The 12,971-nt window shown below is 35.2% G+C and overlaps 1 protein-coding gene across 2 annotated transcripts; it reads right to left on the bottom strand.

The window, feature by feature from the left end:
• Positions 1-1,220: 1,220 nt before the first annotated feature.
• LOC110446915 (cytochrome b-c1 complex subunit 7-like) lies at positions 1,221-10,317 on the bottom strand. 2 transcript variants are annotated; one of them, XM_021492257.1, is made up of 5 exons: positions 10,245-10,317; positions 9,756-9,787; positions 5,851-5,991; positions 4,629-4,807; positions 1,221-1,603 (listed from the first exon to the last, which is right to left on the bottom strand). In XM_021492257.1, exons 2-5 carry the CDS (start codon positions 9,772-9,774, stop codon positions 1,427-1,429), a joined length of 516 nt encoding a protein of 171 aa, XP_021347932.1. In that variant the 5' UTR covers positions 9,775-9,787; positions 10,245-10,317; the 3' UTR covers positions 1,221-1,426. The 2 variants fall into 2 exon arrangements, with proteins under 2 accessions (XP_021347932.1, XP_021347933.1); XM_021492258.1 differs by having other exon boundaries at positions 10,240-10,267.
• Positions 10,318-12,971: the final 2,654 nt, after the last annotated feature.

The following is a 12,971-nucleotide window of genomic DNA, read 5'->3' as shown; positions in this document are numbered from 1 at the left end:
GCTGCACTGGTCACAATACCACAATGTGCTGACAGACTACACAATGATTAAGGGTGATTTCCCCACTGCACTGGTCACATAACCACAATGTGGTAAAGGACTACACAATGATTAAGGGTGCCTGCCCCACAGCACTGGTCACAATACCACAATGTGCTGACAGACTACACAATGATTAAGGGTGTCTGCCCCACTGCACTGGTCACTTTACCACAATGTGGTAAGGGACTACACAATGATTAAGGGTGCCTGCCCCACTGCACTGGTCACATTACCACAATGTGGTATAGGACTACACAATTATTAAGGGTGTCTGCCCCACTGCACTGGTCACGTAACCACAATGTGGTAAATGACTTCACAATGATTAAGGGTGTCTGACCCACTGCACTGGTCACATCACCACAATGTGGTAAATGATTTCACAATGATTAAGGGTGTCTGCCCCGCTGCACTGGTCACATGACCACAATGTGGTAAAGGACTACACAATGATTAAGGGTGCCTGCACCACTGCACTGGTCACATTACCACAATGTGGTAAAGGACTACACAATGATTAGGGGTGTCATCCCCACTGCACTAGTCACGTAGCCACAATGTGGTAAAGGACTACACAATGATTAAGGGTGTCTGCCCCGCTGCACTGGTCACAATACCACAATGTGGTAAAGGACTACACAGTGATTAAGGGTGCCTGCACCACTGCACTGGTCACAATCCCACAATGTGGTAAAGGACTACACAATGATTAAGGGTGTCTGCCCCGCTGCACTGGTCACAATACCACAATGTGGTAAAGGACTACCAGATGATTAAGGGTGCCTGCACCACTGCACTGGTCACAATACCACAATGTTGTAATCAAAGGACTACACAATGATTAAGGGTACCTGCCCCACTCTGTCATTAGAGTGATAATATAACAAACAGAGGCTTGAATTCCAGTCTAGCCTAGCTGAAATTTTACACCGAGTATATTTTGTTGATTAAGCTTTGTTTATTTCACAATTAATAATTTTTGATACAAGTCGCTCAAGATATGTTTTTTTTCAGAAATGATGAATCCAAACTCTAGTATGTAATGTCTGTATGTGTAGTTACAGTTTCTGGCAGTGCTACAGGGATCCGTATGTGTAGCTACAGTTTCTGGCAGTGCTACAGGGATCCATAACTATTCTAATGCTGTATAGGTACTTAGTTTAAAAACCACAACAACAAACTTTTTTTAACAAACATTTACTCATGTCATCAAACTTTCAAACTACATATGCCATGTCATTTATCATAAATATTCTATCCCTTATATATAAGGGACATTATTCAGGACATTATGGAACACGCCAAAAATTAACGATTTCAAAGTTAAACTTCTCAGCATCAGTTACTGTCCCTATAACAGCTTACACAATGGAGGTTTTCTTTCTCATTTTGTCTCTGTGGCTTGTGTCATATTATTAATGATCGCCTGCAATCCTTCACGATATTGTCCCGGAGAAACAGTAACGCTCTCTGGTGGTTGTTCTCCATTTAGATCCCAGTATTTCCTTATCTCTATGTCACGGATAACGCTACTCATAGCTTCATCCATGTACTTAAGTTCCTATAAAATGAACAAAGTTAAATTTCATTAATAATGATAGCATGGTCCTTCCCATCCTTAAAACCAAATGTTGGAAACTAAAAAAAAAAATTGACAAAATATAAAGATCATGTGAAGATAACATAAAAATGTTTGGCCACATGTGTTTAAAATAGTTTACCATCACAGAAATTAGAAACAATATTATGAAAGACCTTTAGTCTATCCTTTCAATTTTAAACTAACGAAATAAATCAAAATTTATAAAAAAACCACCAGACTGACAACATTTGTTATAATCTGTCAGTATTTATCACACAATATATGTTATTTTATATCAACAACATAGACTAGTGATAGGAAATGGGAATACAGTGAACACAAGTACATTCATAAATGAAATATCACTGAGTTTGACCTAGATTGTTTTAAAGGACTATATATGGTTTGGACCTGTTTTGGCCCCCAAATGCATCAAAATTCAAAACCTTGAAATGAACTTTGAAATGACTGTTTCTTTAATTTTGAATACTTCCCAAATACTTTTATGAAATATTTATTTATATTTCTAATTATTGTTGCCATGGTAACAAGTTCAAATTTACATAGGGTGCACGCTCTACGGTAGGTAAGAGAAAAACTAGGTGAAAACCTGTCAAAATCGACTGAATAATCAAATTTCAACAATTAATGTAAATATGACCTTGTTACCATGGCAGCCATAATCGAAAACACAAATAAATGTTTACAAAATAGTACTGGGGAAGTATTCAAAATTAAAGAAACATTCATTTGAAAGTTCTATTGCAGATTTTTAATGATGATGGATTTGGGCACATTAGTGTAGGAGACCCTTATTTTTTTTATATTACAAGTAAATCGATTCATGTCCCTGTGGATTTGGGGGCCAAAAAAGGCCCAAACCATACATAGTTCTTTGTAAGGGAGTGCACTTTATGTTCAAGAATATTTTTTGTAAAGGCACTGAAGGATTGGCAACATGAATGTGTTTTTATTTTTTTCATCCTGAATGGCAGGCTTAACAATAATGTCCCTATGCATTTTTGTGGAATAAAATTTAACACAAAAATGGGCCCACCTCGTTCCAGTTACAAAAGTAGCATTATTTTTTTATTTTTTTACATTTTACTATATGACTGAATACATAATATAACCAAAGTAATAGCATGCATTTAAACAATGGTACAATGCCACTTAAATGTCTTCATTTTACTACTAACTTTATTCTGTGCTTTGATTTGACGATTGTATGGTTTTATCTGGCATGCATCCTCGATATCCAGGGGTAACACTCACTTGAGCTCTCTGCACCCCTCGAATATGTCATAGTAAAAACGAAGGCTCGGTGTGCGCCACCTTGTTGATGAGACAAGAAGATCAGCTTGATCACTTGATGTACATCAAAAGAATCTCGCAGGTCACGTAACAGTAAAATGTATTGGCTTTCAAGTCGGGCGTCGCTCCTCTGTACTGTTCAAAGGACAAGTATCAGCCTGGTGACTGGTCAGGTTTTTTTTTATCTGACATCAATTTAATGGCTAGCCATGAGCCTTCAATTTTGCTATGACATATTACAGAGGTGCAGAGAGCGAAAGTGAGCTTAAACCCTGGCTATCGAGGATGTCTGGCATGGTAGACATTATCAAATTGATACTGATAACATTTATGGTAAGTTTCATTATGCTGTAGCATAAGTATTTTCAAATGATCACGTGTTCATGTATTTAACTTTCGGTTTCAAATCCCCAAATTAAAAGTAGCCATAAAGAAAGCCTAGGGGTGTTGGGTGGCACAGTGGATAGCCTTTCACCAAAGCAGCTGGGGTTTGATTCCCCAATCGGACGTGAAAAGGTATGGGGTCATGATTTCCTTGCACATAATACCATCAAAACAGGCATATTGATATTTCACTAAAACCAAGAATGAATACATTACACAAATAATACCATCAAAACAGGCATATTGATAACTCACTAAAACAAAGAATGAATACATTACACATAATACCATCAAAACAGGCATATTGATAACTCAATAAAACCAAGAATGAATACATTACACATATAATACCATCAAATCAGGCATATTGATAACTCACTACATTACACATATAATACCATCAAAACAGGCATATTGATAACTCACTACATTACACACATAATACCATAATAACAGGCATATTGATAATTCACTAAAAACAAGAATGAATACATTACACACATAATACCATAATAACAGGCATATTGATAATTCACTAAAACTAAGAATGAATACATTACACACATAATACCATAATAACAGGCATATTGATAACACACTAAAACCAAGAATGAATACATTACACAAATAATACCATCAAAACAGGCATATTGATAACTCAATAAAACCAAGAATGAATACATTACACCCATAATACCATCAAAACAGGCCTATTGATAACTCACTAAAACCAAGAATGTATACATTGCACACATAATACCATCAAAACAGGCATATTGTTAACTCACTAAAACAAAGAATGAATACATTACACATAATACCATCAAAACAGGCATATTGATATTTCACTAAAACCAAGAATTAATACATTACACACATAATACCATCAAAACGGGCATATTGATAACTCACTACATTACACACATCATAACAGGCATATTGATAACTCACTAAAACCAAGAATGAATACATTACACACATAATACCATCAAAACAGGCATATTGATAATTCACTAAACCAAGAATGAATACATAACACACATAATACCATCAAAACAGGCATATTGATAATTCACTAAAACCAAGAATGAAAACATTACACACATAATACCATCAAAACAGGCATATTGATAACTCACTAAAACCAAGAATGAATACATTACACACATAATACCATCAAAACAGGCATACTGATAACTCACTAAAACCAAGAATGAATACATAACACACATAATACCCAACTTGACTGATGAACTGCTAAAGGCATGATAGATTTAGATTATAAAGTATTTGGAAATTAACTCACTCTGCCAAAACGAACAGTGTCCCCCTTCTTCGGGATGGTCTTGTTACCGCTATGCATAACAGCCCTGCTAATTCGAAACTGTCTCTCCTCCTGCACCCGGGTCGGCAGTCGCTGCACTGCTTCATTCAGAACTCCCTTGGCGTAGTAGTTACGCTTCAGGCAATCATCAGTGTTCAGACCTGTTGTAGTAAAACATATCTAAAAAGGCTGTCGTATTCATAATGATAGATATAATCAATTACGACTACTGTATTATGTTATGTCCTTTCTGACAATTTGTAGGTATTGCATTAAATAAAACAATAAAAGTAAAATATATATGCTCCTGTTCCTGCATTTGAAGAAAACCGATCTAAACACAAAGGCGAACTCAAAAAAGAAATGTGGAGTCTGTCAACTGTTCAACAATCCCTACATGAAGTTTAATGACGTGTACTGTTAGAGTAATGGAGCCGAATGTGATGCCTAACCATGGTGTCCAACACCTGTGTCCATAGCTCAAGATCAAATTGAAATGGTTAGGGTAAGGGGTTAGGGTTATTGATATTCTTTAAATTTGCAGGAAATTTCTCTTTTTACAAGTTATTGCACAGACAACAATAACAGGTACCAAAATTAAGATATCCACTGGTGACCATATTAAATTTGGGATTTGGCTCAAAATGGAAGTTGGTTAGTACGTAACGGATACAGTTTCAGAAACACTGAAAACTGAAATCTCCGAGTCACTGAAAGACTGAAAACTCGAGTCACTGAAAGCCTGAAATCTTGGCGTCACTGGAAGCCTTAAATCTCAGAGTCACTGAAAGCCTGAAATCTCGGAGTCACTGAAAGCCTGAAATCTCGGAGTCACTGAAAGCCTGAAATTGGAGTCACTGAAAGCCTGAAATCTCGGAATCACTGAAAGCATGAAATCTCGGAGTCACTGAAAGCCTGAAATCTCTGAATCACTGAAAGCCTTATATGTTCTTTTGATATCACTATGCAAAGTTATGGTTTGTTGCTGTAATGCATAAAATGACAGACATTTATAAACAAACAAAATATCTAAAAATCATCAGCTTCATATCTAAGAGTAACTCCAATTATCACACTACTTAAAAGTTAAAGGTTATTTTTATCACTTTTTATATTTTATACTTTTGACAGACTTTCAGTCAATCTCAGCTCTAGAAGCAAACTGTTAAGTTAAACAATAAGAGCATGTAACTTATCAACTTACCTAGTTTTGGATAGTATGTAAACTTGAAGTAGATTTTCTTCAGCATATTTGGCGGCTCAAGAACTCTAACGAGGACATTCTTGGTGGTCTCCAAAGTAGATTTGATCTTGCTGGGCTTCAAAGCCGACGAAGTAACACGGGCTATAAATAAAAAAAGGTTAAAACTAGGGTAAGAAATACACAAAGATGATAAATAACAAAAATTTGGTGTGTCAAGTTTGACTCCAGCCATCAATGTATTTATATATATATATCCTTGAAAACTAGCAGTCAAGTAATGTTAAATTTAAAAAAAAAACATAATTTCGAAAGGATGAATATAGAAAACTAAAACTTATTTGCAGGAATAACAGAACTACAAGCATTAATCAGTGTTTTTAAGATTACATTTCAGACAAGTTTTGCCCAATTTTCTGTCAATAATTTATACTGCCTGGGAGGTAATTACAGCGATGACTATATATTGAGGTTCTGGACCCTTATTTATATACAAACTATACACACATGTATCAAAAATGTTGATATATTAACAAACAGTTTTTACAAAAATGATGTGATAGATATTAATTACGTTTTTCCACTGAAATATAAACAAGACGCCCAATGGGCCTGCATTGCTCACCTGGTATTAATCTCTCAGTTGTTACCTTAAAAGTGAACTAAAATAAAGCTGCAGACAAAATATCAGTGTCTTAACTTAAAGTAATTCAGAAGATGCTGTTAAACGATTTATACACATTTGACCCCTGACACTTTGAAAGTCAAACATGAACAAACTGTTAAGGCCTTCATTCCAGAATGAAAATCGCCAAACACCTCCACCCTATATCTTTGGTTTATTGAGAAGATGACTTTTAAAGATTCATGCACAATTGACCAAATGTGACCTTGAAAGTGTGTCAAGGTCATTCACATGAACAACCAATCACCCTGGGCGTTCTGGTTATTTAGAAGAAGTCGTTTGAAGATTTCAGCATATTTGACTCCTGTGACCTTTAATATGGGCAAAGGTCACTGATTTCAACAAACTTGGTATCCCTTCATCCCAGCATACCTCTATCGAAATATCATCACCCTAGACATTTGGTTATTCAGAAGAAGTTGTTTAAAGATTTCAACATATTAACCCACTATAGTGCTGGGAATCGGTCAAATATTCAAGATCGATAATCGGAACTCCACAATCGATCGATAATCGATTATCGGTTTAAATGACCTACTCGTGTAACATAAGAGGCCGTCCGATTTATTATCTGATGTAATTGAGCAGACTGATGAGAAAATACTTGTTTCTGAAATCTAGGCGGAAGGAAGGATTCAATTATATCTGTGTTTTGACTCAAATCTTGATGACAACTAGGTGTGCTCACGGCTTAGGTATTAATTTCCCCCATTTGAATACTCCAATCACTATAACATGGCATATTAATAATAATTTATCACGAAAAACAATGCTAGCTTCATTTTACTAGCTTTCAAATATGGCGGTTTCGGTTGATACAAAATGCGGATGTATATATTATACGAAATGAATACAAGTGAAAACGAAAAGCAATTCCGTTTTTTTACTATATACGATTCCATTTTTATATTAACCACCAAATTTATAATGTCAGTGCAGATGTTGCGTCTGATTCAGGTAAGAAGAGGATTACAACACAATTGAACATAATCGATCTTTCATCAGCCAAATCGATTATTGGATCGGACCCTTTTCAAACTCGATTTAATCGATGTTTCCGATTATCGGTACACCACTAGCCCACTGTGACCTTGAATATGGGCAAAGCTCATTTATTTAAACAAACTTGGAAGCCCATCATCCCTGCAGGCTACTGGTAAAATATCATTATCCTGGTCCTTTTGGTTATTCTTCAGAAGATGTTTAAAGGTTTTGAAGACAATTGACCCCTGTGACATTGAATATAAATCAAGGTCATTCATATGAACAAACTTGGTATCCCTTAATCCCAGCATGCTACTGGCCAAATATCAAGATTCTGGGCCTTATGGTTATTCAGAAGAAGTCATTTAAAGATTTCGAACATCCCCTGTGACCTTGAATATAAGCCAAGGTCATTCATTTCAACAAACTTGGCAGTCCTTTATGCTAGCATGTTACTGGCCATATATCATCACCCTGGGTCTTTTGGTTATTCAGAAGAAGTAGCTATATATATAGCTGTTTGAAAGATTTTTAAGATAATTGACCCTGTGACCTTGAATATAAGACAAGGTCATTCATTTGAACAATTTTGGTAGCCCTTTATCGCAGCATGTTACTGGTTAATTATCATTATCCTGTGCCTTTTGGTTATTTTAAAGACGCTGTTTCAAGCCTCAAGGTTTTGAACATATTTGACACCTGTGACCTTGAATATAAGTCAATGTCATTCATTTTAACAAACTCAGTAGCCCTTTATGCCAGCATGTCATTGGCCAATTATCATTACCCTAGGCCTTCTGGTTATTCAGAAGAAGTTGTTTGAAAGTGTTTTTTTTAGATAATTGACCCCTGTGACCTGGAATATAAATCGTTTGAAAGTGTTTTTTTTAGATAATTGACCCCTGTGACCTGGAATATAAATCAAGGTCATACATTTGAACAAACTTGGTAGCCTTTCATGCCAATATGTATTTGGCCAAATATCATCATCCTTGCCCTTCTGGATATTCAGAAGAAGTTGTGTTTTAGTAAAAAGTTGACGATGGACGACGGACGATGCACCACGACAGACGATATATTAGGTATACTGGGCCTTTAAATATCGGTATATAAATACATGTTATATCTTCACATGTGATGATATAAGGTCCAGTATTGATTCTATATAAACCAATCAAAATGGTATTTTCCATTAATGCCGCGGATTTTCTGTTCAACTGCGGATGAAACGAAGACGGAATAAGTGGTTGTTTATGTACAAGTTTGGTACATACACCAAGTAATGTACAATCACAGTTCTGTAGAACTATTAATACAAACTAATGTTTTATACTTCAGGTAATGTATAACCAGAGTCCTCCAGTTTTATACTTACAGGTAATGTATAATCACTGTCCCAAGTTATATACTTACAGGTAATGTATAACCACAGTCCCCCAGTTTTATACTTACAGGTAATATATAACCACAGTCCCCCAGTTTTATACTTACTGGTAATGTATAATCACAGTCTCCCAGTTTTATACTTACAGCCTACAGGTAATGTATAACCACAGTCCCCCAGTTTTATACTTACAGGTAATGTATAACCACAGTCCCCCAGTTTTATACTTACAGGTAAGATATAATCACAGTCCCCCAATTTTATACTTACAGGCAATGTATAATAACAGTCTCCCAGTTTTATACTTACAACCTACAGGTAATGTTTAACCACAGTCCCCCAATTATATACTTACAGGTAATGTATAACCACAGTCCCCCAGTTTTATACTTACAGGTAATGTATAATCACAGTCTCCCATTTTTATACTTACAGCCTTCAGGTAATGTATAATCACAGTCCTCCAGTTTTATACTTACAGGTAAGATATAACCACAGTCCCCCAGTTTTATACTTACAGGTAATGTATAACCAGAGTCCCCCAGTTTTATACTTACAGGTAATGTTTAACCACAGCCCCCCAGTTTTATACTTACAGGTAATGTACATGTATAATAAACGTCCCAGTTTTTTACTTACAGGAAATGTAATAATATACAGTTAAACCATAGGAGCCTGAAGTTCTGTCAATAATGAATAATAATAGTAATACACAAAAAATACCCCTAATATGCTTGAAAAATATTTTTTAAACATATTTGGGGTATTTTTTTTGTAGTACTATCATTATTCATTATTGACAGAACTTCAGGCTCCGATATCGTTAAACGCAGTTTTATAGTAGAATATACTTACACACAGTGCCGGCACTCATCTTCAGGTTTTATCTGTAAAATCAATACAAAACATGTCATCAGGATCTCAATTTGATATCCGGTGTTTTTGTAACAAAGTGCATTCTATTATTGTGGCAGTGATTCTGATGAGTATGGAGAACTGTGCTGAAATTCTGCAGAATGAATGTTGATGCATGATAATAAATCAATGTAATCATTATCATTATGAGAATGTGTAAAATATAATAAAGTGTTAATCAAAGTTACATAAGTAATCTGAGTATTCAGTACAGTGGCCTATACACGATAGGTTTTGCTGCTGCTAGCCCCCGATTGACGGGGGGGGTATGAAAACAACCATTTCAATATATTCTCCATGGGGCGAATAAATCTGGCAGAGTTTATTAATCATCGAATCCTATTTAAAATCTAGTTCAACTTTAACACAATTTTGACATGAAATATTATAACAAAAACGGACATATAGCCCGTGAAATATGTACTTCACCTGCTCGCCGATCCACTCTCCGTGGTGACCTTGAGAGTTTACTCATAAAAACGCTTGTAACCATTCAAACATGTAGATGACACAGATTTTACGCTGCACAGGCACACGAAGAAAGCTGTCTACATTTTATTATTGCAATTTGCAGTAGTTGTCAAAACAGCTGATGAATACATTATTCAACGTTCTTTTTGCTTTGTAATTGTTGCATCCAAACAAGGTGTTTGTATTTATTTAGCAATTTTATGTAAAGATATATTGTCTCTGTTGCAGTTTCTCCAGGTGCCTGTGATACCACACAGGGAGGTAATTTCAGGAGGAGTTATTTCCCTTCGATCACATATAGAGCTCTAGCCTCGAGCTCGATGAAATTGGGTCTCATTTTAACAGTTTGATGAATTGCAAAAAACAATAAACCATATATTCACATGCATACTCTTTAGTAATGTGTTTTACATATTAAGATTCAACAAGCACTGACCAAAACACATACCCAAACTCGTAATCAGGAAATGGTTGTCAACAATTAAATACATCTACTTAGAATGGAATAAAAAAATAAATGAAGGGGTGTATGCTAGCTCCATTCAACCATTTCCTGATTATGAGTTGTAGCCCTGTTACTAGTATGTTTTCTATAGAAACTGCAACAAATGATTGTTAGATAAATGGAAAAAATATGTATTACATTTTTATTTTTTATTTTTTTGCATAAGGCAGAGACGTATAATAATATAATGTATTATACGTCTCTGCATAAAGTCATGCAGCAGTCACTATTGTGTATCCATTATATTCTTTGTCTACCCCGTCGTAATGCCAAATGGTCTTATTTCGAAAGACGTGTAGCGTTCAAAATAAGTTGTAATGTTTTGTTAAATCAATTTATTCAATTGTATTTAATGGCAGAAACTCAACTGTCTTGCGCGACAAAACCGGAATAGACAACGAGGAAGCGAGATTATTACATAGAGGGATCAAAATTTTCGCGGTGTCGCCGTCGGCGTATTTTTTGATGTCGTTCTAAGGAGGTAGATTACTAGATGTAATAGTTTGCCCTATCAAGTCACCATACATAAGCGAAAATTGTCGAAATGTTTACTGCAATGTACTGAAATGAAATCCTGTATACCGATGTTCCCAGGCGGAATCTGACATAAGAAAGATATGTTCCCCGGCGGAATCTGACATAAGAAAGATATGTTCCCCGGCGGAAGGTTTAATGGCGGTTTTTTTAGCCCATTTTGTTACTTAATTGTTGAAAAGAAACGTTTTTGATTGCGTATATTAAACATTTTTGACCAAATTCGCATTCATCATTGTGTTCTTGTGTACTTAAGATATCGCTAGTTTCCGTAGGTATATTATATTTCCGACAGTTTGTAAATAGTTCACAAAATCAAATAGTATCTACCTGAGGCATGCTTTCAATTTCAATACAGTACTGTAGCTCACCTGTCAGAGAGCAGGGTGGGTATTGCAAGCAATTTTCATATAACAATACAAATATTTTGCAATATTTCAGGAAATATATTGTAGTCCTAAAAATTAATTGCATATAGAGTCGGTTTATATAGAATAAATGATACCAGAGCACCATTTCAGTATATTTCAATGATAAATTAAAATTATTTTACATAATATTAGACGTTATCAAACCAAGCAAGCTGAAATCTGGTAACATTATTCAATTGGCATTTTCTTTCTGTGAAACTATTTCATAACAGAGAAACTGCGCCTAAACTACCAAACATTTAGTTGAAAAATCACAACAAATATCGGTTAACAGCTTTGTATTGATGTTTGCAGTATGATTGAATATTTCCTATATTAAATTAGAAATAGATCAATAATGTCAGTTACAAGTTTCTTTTGCACAAAACATCTCTTACACGGGGATTCGATCTCCGGACCTCAGCTTATGCCCTATCGGTCATGATGTTTGTTATGGTATAACTTAAACGTTGGTGTCTGCTGTTTTTGAAATAAAATGTATGGCATATTTTAAATATTACCGTGTAATGACAAATTGACTACATTGTGACTTCCAACGGACTTAGATAGCATCTAATTCCGTGGTTCTTATGCTTATGTTAGGTCGACAATTCAAATAAACAGCAAAATACCGACAGTTACACGTTTAATTTTATACAATACAATACAATGCGATGCTAAATTATATCACGGGCTTGAACAGATAATCTAATTCTGTGATTATATTTATCTGGAAAGAATTATTGAATTATGAGAGTCAAAATATTGTTTTTCTCCATATACATGTAATATACACAAGTAATAATTTAACACCTTGGTTCAATAATGAAAAGCATCTTGACACTAAACACACCTGTGTCCAGTGCTGACAGCAGGAGTTCCAAGACACACCTTTACATATAACAATACGTCTCTGGTCCAGGTATGACATCAAAGGGATGTTAACAGGTGGGCACGTGGGTTCCTAAAGTTAGTATGTAGATTGGTGTAGATTATGTGTCTTCCAATTTTCCATTTAGCAACAATGTCTTCAGTCTAGATGACGGGAAAATATATAATGATCAATTTCAAGAAAAATACAAATAAATGAAATGCGTAAGTACTGTCAAAGAGTAACCACAATCAGTACAACTGCATCACCCGACAGATGAAAGTCAGGAACGAGGCAAATAATGCTACATGGATTACGTAGATTATATATCTGATCAGGTGGTTCATTGATAAATACTAATCTTT

The sequence above is a fragment of the Mizuhopecten yessoensis genome, unplaced genomic scaffold, assembly GCF_002113885.1.
Source record: "Mizuhopecten yessoensis strain PY_sf001 unplaced genomic scaffold, ASM211388v2 scaffold3049, whole genome shotgun sequence".
In the NCBI taxonomy this organism is placed as follows: domain Eukaryota; kingdom Metazoa; phylum Mollusca; class Bivalvia; order Pectinida; family Pectinidae; genus Mizuhopecten; species Mizuhopecten yessoensis.
Note: the sequence above shows the minus strand (reverse complement) of the source record. Positions and strands in the feature narration are given on the sequence as shown.